Source organism: Delphinapterus leucas, chromosome 8, assembly GCF_059928025.1.
Source record: "Delphinapterus leucas isolate spDelLeu-1000000601 "Yukka" chromosome 8, BTC_Dleu_Yukka2, whole genome shotgun sequence".
NCBI classification, from domain to species: Eukaryota; Metazoa; Chordata; class Mammalia; order Artiodactyla; family Monodontidae; genus Delphinapterus; species Delphinapterus leucas.
The window spans coordinates 61,177,633-61,187,263 of NC_143136.1; the positions used below are offsets into that span (position 1 = coordinate 61,177,633).

A 9,631-nucleotide genomic window follows, 5' to 3' on the forward strand; every position below is an offset into this window, starting at 1 on the left:
AATGTCCCCAAACATAGAAAACAATTTGACTCCAGTTCTTCTGTGTTTAAATCTTGTGATTTACAAAGGTAGGAGTACGTCAGTCTTGTTCACTGTCAGATCCCAGCATTTAGCACAGAGCCTAGCACATAGTAGGAATTCAGTAAGTATGTGTTGAATATACAAATCTTGATAAAGTACAGTAATTTAATATTTCTCAGAAAATGAGCAGATCCTCTTTTAAAACGCACAAATCGGGCTTCCCTGGTGGCGCAGTGGTTGAGAGTTCGCCTGCCAATGCAGGGGACACAGGTTCGTGCCCCAGTCCGGGAAGATCTCTACATGCCGCGGAGCGGCTGGGCCCATGAGCCATGGCCGCTGAGCCTGCGCGTCCGGAGCCTGTGCTCCGCAACGGGAGACACCACAACAGTGAGAGGCCCACGTACCAAAACAAACAAACAAACAAATAAAAACGCACAAATCAAAACCTCAACTGCTGACCCAAGTGTTAGTTCATATAAAACCAAACAGTTGGGCTTCCCTGGTGGCGCAGTGGTTAAGATCCCTCCTGCCAATGCAGGGGACACGGGTTCGAGCCCTGATCCGGGAAGATCCCACATGTCACAGAGCAACTAAGCACGTGTGCCACAGTTACTGAGCCTGCTCTCTAGAGCCTGTGAGCCACAACTACTGAGCCTGCATGCCACAACTACTGAGCCCATGCACCACAACAACTGAAGACCACGCGCCTAGAGCCTGTGTTACTCAACAAGAGAAGCCACCACAATAGAAGCTTGCGCACTGCAACGAAGAGCAGCCCCCGCGTGCAGCAACTAGAGAAAGCCTGCGCGCAGCTACGAAGACCCAACGCAGCCAAAAATAAATAAAAATAAATTTATATTTTAAAAAATGGTCCTTTCAAGTAAGTAAAAAGTATTCTGCACTCGGCCCCACCTAACAGCTTTAGGTAAGCTTTAAGTGAACCCCAAAATAAAATAAGAGTAAGTTATTGAGACTGAAGTACACTGGAATTTTAAGACACTTATAAAGTCTACTTAAATATGGTGTGCCCATTACACTTTTCTTAACACTCTGAATAACGTATTACTTTGACCTCCTTGGTAGTATGTTCTGAGCACAATTATCAAGATTTACAACTTATTTCCCTGTGCACCTAAGAATTCACCTGACACAGTCCAAAGGACCTCAAGTTTAAATGTAAGAGCAGAGAATCCTCTTTAAATACACTTCTTGAAAAGATTCCTGCAGTGGCTACCAAAGAGAATCTGAGCTCTGAAGCATGCCTGTGCTCTCAGACTGTCTCACAGCATGAATACCATGAAACTGAAAACCTTTGGAGAATCCAAATGAAAGAAGTGATCTGGATGATTTGGAAGATTTGTTTTAGCAACTTGGCACTAGAAGCATCTCTTTGAAGTGACTAAAACCCTCACAAAGGCACCTACTTGGTACGAAATAGTGTATGAAAAGAGAAAAATTCAATTAATTGGCTAGACGTTTACAAATACCCAGAAACACCAGCTATATTTTCTTATGCCTCATATCAATATTATGACAATAGAACTAGTATTGGCTCTGATATCATTGGTGGTCTAACCCCGGTTAGGCATTTGATCTCTAAAATTAGGAGTTGAACTTCAAGTCCTAGACAGCTCTAAATATTTAGGGCTTAGGTTTTCTAAAAGAAAACCATAACTTGCCTCTAACAAACTCAAATGAGAACAACTTGTAGATAGGGCTACATCTTACTCATTTATTTTACACTGTCTGGCATACAGTAAGTGCTTAATAAATGCATGCTAATTAAATAAATAGGATAATATATGAAGAAATCGAATGAATAAATGAATGAACAGACTTAGAAAAGTACAGCTGGGACTTACCTGGTGGAGCAGTGGTTAAGAATCCGCCTGCCAATGCAGGGGACACGGGTTCAAGCCCTGGTCCAGGAAGATCCCACATGCTGCAGAGCAACGAAGCCTGTGTGCCACAACTACTGAGCCTGCACCCTAGAGCCTGCGAGCCACAACTACTGAGCCCGCGTGCCACAACTACTGAGCCCACATGCCACAACTACTGAAGTCCACGCGCCTAGAGCCCATGCTCCACAACAAGAGAAGCACCGCAGCAAAGAGTAGCCACTGCTCACCGCAACCAGAGAAAGCCCATGCCCAGCAACGAAGACCCAACACAGCCAAAAATAATTAATTAATTAATTAAAAGAAAAGTACAGCTGAAGTCTGCAGTCATTTCAAAGCCTGTTTTGATCTTTTAAGAAAGTTTCTATAGGAAGAAAAACAGTTATAACAAATATTTCTGGTTTATCTTTCTTAAAAGGGAAGATTGTTCTACTCTTTAAGGGAAAAGTTTAAAACCCCACCAAGTCAAGATAGAAAACTCTAGAAGTCACTGGAAGATATATACTGGATTTGGTCCACAGATGTGTTTTGTTTGATCAGCACGATTTGGGGGTTATATTTTGGTTTTGTGGCTTGTTTACTTTTAGACTGAACCAGTTTTTTAAAATCTAGATTCTCCTGGATAATGAGAAACTCTGGTCACTGTGGGCATCCCCACATAGCCACAATCTGCTGGAGCTAAGAGGTTCCTATTTTGCCAGAAGTAGGCAATCTCCGATTCTCTACCTATACCCTGCTGCACGAGGATCTGACCTTTGGTCATATGCGCTAGTAAACAGAGAGGTTTCTCACCAATGTTACTGGGCAACACTGCTTATAATAAAATTGGCCTCTGATTGGTAAACTGTGTCCGGACTGGGAAGAACAACAAAAAGTCTGTAAAAACCTGATGAAAATACCATACTTTGGGCTTCCCAGAGTGCAGTGGTAACTGTTATATCCTGTATTGGTTTCCTAGGGCTACCATAACAAAGTACCCAAAACTGAGTGACTTAAAACAACAGAAATGTATTCTCTCACAATTCTGGAGACCAGAAGTCTAAAATCAAGGTATTGGCAAGACTGGTTCCTTCAGGAGGCTCTGAGCGAGAATCCATTCCATACCTCTCTCCTCGCTTCTGGTAGCTGCCAGCAATACTTGGTATTCCTTGACTTGTAGACAGATCACTCCAATCTCTGCCTCCATCTTCACATGGCCTCCCCTCTGTGTGTCTGTGCCTCAAATCTCCTTCTCTTTTCTCTTATAAGGACACCAGTTATTGGACTTAGGGCCCATCCTGAATCCAGGCTGATCTCATCTTGAGATCCTTAATTACATCGGCAAAGATGCTAAGGCCCTATTCACAGGTCATTGAGATTAGGACTTGAACATATCTTTTGGGAGCCACTGTTCAACTCACTATATATCTTTTTCAGGAATAAGAAAACCAGGTCCATAGAGTATTTGCAAGAGATACACAACTAAGTTTGTGCGCCACAACTACTGAGCCTGTGCTCTAGAGCCCATGAGCCACAACTACTGAGCCCACATGCCTCAACTACTGAAGCCCACACACCTAGAGCCCGTGCTCTGCAACAAGAGAAGCCACCGCAATGAAAATCCCGTGCACCGCAACGAGGAGTGGCCCCTGCTCACCACAACTAGAGAAAGCCCATGCGCAGCAACGAAGACCCAACGCAGCCAAAAATAAATTAATTAATTAATCTTTTTAAAAAGATGACAGAAATTATAACACATTGAAAATAATCCAATGGGGGAGAAACTTGATGCACAAGGAAAAGGGGAGAAGTGATGGAGTGAGAAGGCACAGGTGGTAGGCAATTCTAATGAGGCAGTAACATTCTAATGAGCTTGAGGCCTTTAGAGTAGAGATGTGCTTCCAATATAACATGATGCCCATTCTCCCCTGAGGCTGACTAAAGCAGTGCTTCCAAACCAGCTGTAAACAGCAGAATCACTGAGGGGAAGGGGGGGCACTTTTTCTTTGGATGCTACTATTATCACCACAAATGAGTGGCTGTAAAATTGCATTTTGTTACTAACAATTGGCGATGGTACTGAAATAATCACTCATTCATTCAACAACTATTTACTGGCCTACTTTGTGCCAGTTCCAGGTGTTATTTTAGATGCTGGGGATACAACAGTGAGCAAAATAATCATGTCTAAAACATTTTTATTAGATGTATTACAAAGAGATCTGCATGTACTCATTTATAACCAAAAAAAATGTGCTTGTGGTTGTCTTGAATTGTGTCTTGAAATGTGCTTGGGGTTGTCTTGAATTGTTGTCTTGAGTTGTGTCTTTATGCTTTTAAAAACCCCCGTTTCTTTATGAATGACAGGTTTAATTATCTATGGTGTCCCAAAGGCTGGTTTTGGAGTAGGTATTTGGGGCACTTTCTCCATTCTATTCTTTGCCAGGTTTTACCCCAAGAGCCTTTCCAAATATATTTAAGTGGTCTTCGAATTTGGTCACTTTTAGATACATTAATAGGATATCCCATTTGCCTTTTAAGAACTACCCTTAATTTCTTTTTGTTATTCTTTTAAATGTGACTTAAATGAAGTTATATTCTCTCACAAAACCAACCTGAGATCATTATACTATTGAATTTCTCTTCCTTCAGTTTATACAGTCAAAAGAGTTCTACATGTGGAAAAGTAAGGCGTATATAATTGCTGAGGTTTCTTTTCACTAAATTTATATACTTGAATTTTCTACCTTTTACTAAAGAACACATTCCACCTTGCTGAACCTTTTAAAAGATCAACAGCCACTTTGAGAGCATTTATTTGTTTCAGTCTTTTCTGTGGCCTTTTCAAGTTTTGTTTCTCTGATTTCCTGGCAGTATACTTATTTCATGGGAAACAGTCCTTTGAGAGAAGCACAAAGCTCTTCTAAAAGTTCTCTTTGAAACTTCCTCATTCATGTTTGCTGGATTTCCTACTAGTTTAAAATTTTATTTCAGTTTTAACTATCCTGTAGTCTCTTACACTTTATTTTAGAACACATATATTTTCCAAAAGACACATAGATATTTATTTTGTAACTTCTATGTTACCCTTCCTTTCTTCAGAGCTTACTTCTTAAAGGTGTTTCAAAGGACACATATTCTCACATAGTTTTAAATATCATTTACTGTTTGCGTTTGTAAAGCATTTTATGCTTAGAGTAAAAACTGTACTTTGGCCTTCCCTCCTCATCGCTGAACATTTGTGTATCACAGAGCTCAATTACATCACGTTCACTATTAGAGATCCGAAATAACATAGCCTAAAAATTTGCTCCCTGAAGCAATTATACACAGTAAAAAAGCTTTTATAACATGGCTAGTCTGTAACATGTGTGTTTCCCCCGGCCTATGAATTCAACTATTTACTCCTAGTCCTTCTACTGGAGGCTTCCTACTGCTGGATGTGAGGACATGCAGGTGGGCCAAGACTTGCAAGAACTCATGAGTGCTATGCATGTGCCTATACGTATGAGAAAGCTTACGTGCATGTCAATTAAATGTGTCACCTACATAGAGAACAGACTTGTGGTTGCCAAGGGGGAGGGGAGGTGGGGGAGGGACGGATTGGGAGTTTGGGGTTAGCAGACGCAAACTATTACATATAGAATGGATAAACAACAAGGTCCTACTGTGAACTATATTTGATATCCTGTGATAAACCATAATGGAAAAGAATATGAAGAAGAATGTACACATGTATTCCTGAATCACTTTGCTGTACAGCAGAAATTAACACAACATTGTAAATCAACTATACTTCAATAAAATAAATTTTAAAAATAAGTGTGTCATCTGATTAAAGTGCTTTTCATATCTGGAATCCAAATAGTAAACAGGATGGGTAATGTTGACAGGACAAACATTCTAAAACTAATACAAATACAGAAGTTAAGCTTAAATAAAAGCAGCAGATGAAAATTTCCAAAATATCCATGTACATATTTTTGCTCCAAAGTGAATATAAACAGATTAAGAAAAGTCCAAGGTTTAGACAAATTATAAATTATTTTAGGAAAACTGTAATGGACTCTAACATGAAGGAAAAGTTTCAAAGTGTATTTTACATGAAGCTTTTTGCTTCTCAAACAGAATATCTTACAGAAAATAAGCGTATTGCCATAAAAGCAGAGAAATGAACCTTGAAAATAAAGCCCCTGAAAACACACTACTTCTGTGTAGTAGTGCTACACAGAAGTAGCACCTGCTCTGTGCCTCAGTTTACTCTTTTTTGTTGTTGTTGTTGCGGTACACGGGTCTCTCACTGCTGTGGCCTCTCCCGTTGCGGAGCACAGGCTCCGGACGCGCAGGCCCAGTGTCCATGGCTCACGGGCCCAGCCGCTCCGCGGCATGTGGGATCTTCCCAGACCGGGGCACGAACCCGTGTCCCCTACATCGGCAGGCGGACTCTCAACCACTGCGCCACCAGGGAAGCCCAGTTTACCCTTATATATCTGTGAAATAGTGCACTTAGTGCACTAAGTAAATGTTAGAGCGTCTCCTCTTTAGAAGTCAAGAAACAAGTATTATCACCTGTGTTTCCCTTACCCTCCATGGTAAGGAGATATTCTGGCCCCTCCGGAAAGTTTCTTAGTATTAGAAGCTGCTCTGAGGAGTTGGTTTGAAGAGATGAAGAGACTGTTCCTACTGCTGTGAGCAAACAAAAGGTGTTGACAGCTCTGGCCAAACTTAAGGGCTCCACCACAAAGGAAAGAGTGCTTCTGCCAACAGCGACTTTGGAACTTGAGTGTTTTTCTCATTTTAGTTTAGTGGCAAAATACGCAACGAATAACTTAGCCAGCCAGTGGTACTCACACCCGGGTGCCATCTCACACCAGGGAAGCCTCAGAACCACAGCTGGGCCTTGGCAACAGCTTCCAGTACCTCCCAGAGTGGGAGGATGCCAGCCACGCCAGCCACACTGGCCAAGGCTGCTGCCCACGTTTTAAATGGAAACAAAAATCTTTTCTTTAGAAAGGAGGTGGGCGCTTTTTTGTTCTCTTCTTTGTTTGTGGAAAGTTAAATACTGGTGGAGAAAAGGCAGCTTGCTCAGAGGCAAGGCTAGAGGTTTCGGCTGGTGGGCACCTCCTTCCCAAGTCCTTTCCACTCCTCTCCATTACTTTCTACGACATAACTCCAGTCCGCTACTTTCTGCCTTGTTCTAAATACTTTCTCTGCCAAGGCCTTGACTTCACTTTTTGGAAAGAGGTTACAAACAAATGGCGCTTGCACCACTCACTAGAGGTTCCTCCAGCTCAACAGCAGCTGAAGGAAAGGAAGCTGTCAGGACATTGTGAGCAGCACTAGATAAAGACAACAAAACCGGACACTGATGGAGAGAGGAGGTAAGGGGGGAAATGGGTGAAGGTGGTCAAAAGGTACAACCTTCCAGTTATAAGTCGTGGGGATGTAATGCACAGAATGATGGCGGCAGTTAATAATACTATACTGTAGATTTGAACATTGCTAAAGAGACTAGATCTTAAAAGTGCTCATCCCAAGGGGGGAAAAAATTGTAACTACGTGAGGTGATGGATGTTAATTAGACATTTCCACATATAATCATGTTACACACCTGAAACTAATATATCAATTATATCTCAAAAACAAGAACAAAAACTGCCATCCGCTGAGCGCTCCCTCCGTGCCAGCCTCATCCCAGAGGCTGCAGGCCGAGGCAGCAAACCCCAAAGATGTTCCAAGCAGAAGCATCTCTCCCAGCCCAGCAGCCGCGGGGCCCCCTCGGGCATCTCTGGCCCCGCATTCCGGGCTAGCGCCCAACAGGAAGCCCCGCAGGGGAACTTTCTCTGGGCAGCAGCCACAAAAACAAGTCGGGCTCCAGACTGTCCAATAACCAGGCAGGGCAGCGAAACACCCTTCAGAGTCTTGGCAGCTTCTCGGCTCGACTGCGTTTAACGCTCTAGGAGTGAAACCAGAGCTGATGCTTCCTTCACTCACCCCCGCTACCCGTTGACGGGCCCCTTCGCTCAGGGCTGAGGATGAGACAAGAAGAAGCAAATTCTCGCCCCTCCATTCCCACCGCCACCCCCCCCCGCCCCCGTTGCCTTTCTCTCCTAACCCGCAGCCTTGAAGCAAGTTCAACGAAAGGCGTCGCCTAAAGAGATCTCCGCGCTTGTGATGGCGCAGGCTCGGTCCACAGGGGGCGATTTTCGGGGGCTCGTGGGCTGCCGGGCCGCACCACGCTCCCGCATCTCTCCTCCGCTCCCGCGTTTGGTGTCGTCTGGTATCGCGTCGCAACCACTCGCAGCAAAGAGTTACTAACCAAGCCGGGCTAGCGCGCCCGGCCAGCCCTCCGCGCCGCGTCAGTGCCCAGCCGACCCCGCCACGCGTCTCACCGCGAACCCCGGCCCCGCGCGCTCCGCCCCAGCGCTCGCCCAAGTCGGCCCGGCCCGCGGCCCCCGGGCCTCGGAGCCCGCCCACCTCCCTCCAGCGCCGCGCCCCGCCGACTCCGCTCCCGGGCCGCCGCGCGCTGCTCCCTCACCCCCTCCCTCGCCCAACCCCACTCGGTTGGAACTCGGTCGGGAACTCCCGGCCCCTGCCTCCCCGCCTCCTCCCAGGAGGTGCCAGTACCGATGCCCTGGATGAAGACGAAGCCGGTGACCACGAGTACAGGGTGCCAGTTAAACTCGAGCGCGGTCCCGTCCCAGCCGAGCCCCTCCCGGTAGTGGAGGACCCAAATGAGGGTGAAGATCACAGACAGGAAGCCGACGAGCAGCGCCGACACCAGCAGCCCCAGGAAGCCCCTGTAGCCCTCCATGGCCATCAGCGCCCCATACTCCGCGCGGTGGTAGCCACAGGAACTCCGCGAAGCGGCGGCGGAGGCCTCTAAGTACTGGCACAGCAGCGGGACGCGTCGTCGACTTCTAGGAGCGCCCGGGGGAGGGGCTTTCTCGCGTGCCTGTCTGGGAGGCGGGGCCTCCAGGGGGCGGGCAGCTGGCCGGTGCTCAGAGACTAGCCCCACCCTCGGGCTCTGGTGACCGCCCAGAGCTCTCGCTGCGGGGTGGCCGCCCCTGGCCCGGCGTCCGTGCTTGCGGAGAGCTAGAATAACCGATCCGGTTACTTGTTGAGAGCGAGAGTGCTGAGGGTTCCGTACCCACCACTTTCTTTTAGCTCTTCCCGTGTCTCTTTCCTTATATGAGGGGACGCAGTGGTGCGCACTCTCGGTTAACAGAAGAGAGGGGTCCGTTAGGTGGCTTTGTGTGTGTGATTTTGACTAACGAAGCCTCATGAGCCGCAGTTCTAGAGGACTGGCTGTCTTTGATGCCAAGGATGCAACTGTGGGACTGTGTGGACCTGGCCTTACCTAGCAAGGAAACTACTGGCAGTGTGCACTTAAGAGGGAGAAGGCAGATACCTCCTGGACCCTGGACTTGTCCGTATGTGATAAAAACGGATCTTAAAAGTGCCACCTGCTCAAACCTATCTGAGCTAAAGCCCCACCTTGGTGGAGTGAAGCTCACTCACTCCCTGCCTTCTTTCCAACATTAAGTTTACCCTTCTCCATTGGACAAGGAAAGTGTCAGTGTTATCAACTGCTGTTAAAGAAAATGGGGCTCTGGCTGTTAGGGCTCCTAGAATGCACTTGGGAACGTTCACTTCTAGCTCTCTCCTGTAGCTCACCTCCAAGGACTAGTTTACCAAATTGTCATCTTGCCATTTTGAAAGGCCTTAGAATA

General features: G+C 46.0%; 1 protein-coding gene across 3 annotated transcripts in view; it reads right to left on the reverse strand.

Moving 5' to 3' along the window:
* The window catches only part of CYBRD1 (cytochrome b reductase 1), a 42,268-nt gene extending 33,427 nt beyond the window's left edge, over window positions 1-8,841 (reverse strand). The window contains exon 1 of one of the 3 annotated variants that reach the window (XM_022570031.2): window positions 8,526-8,840. In XM_022570031.2, the coding sequence (XP_022425739.1) occupies window positions 8,526-8,718 (193 nt within the window). In that variant the 5' untranslated portion in view covers window positions 8,719-8,840. Of the gene's footprint in view, window positions 1-1,883; window positions 7,897-8,525 lie in introns of those variants that run through there. The other 2 variants (XM_089916684.1, XM_022570032.2) reach the window with 2 other exon arrangements.
* Between the last annotated feature and the right edge of the window lie 790 nt (window positions 8,842-9,631).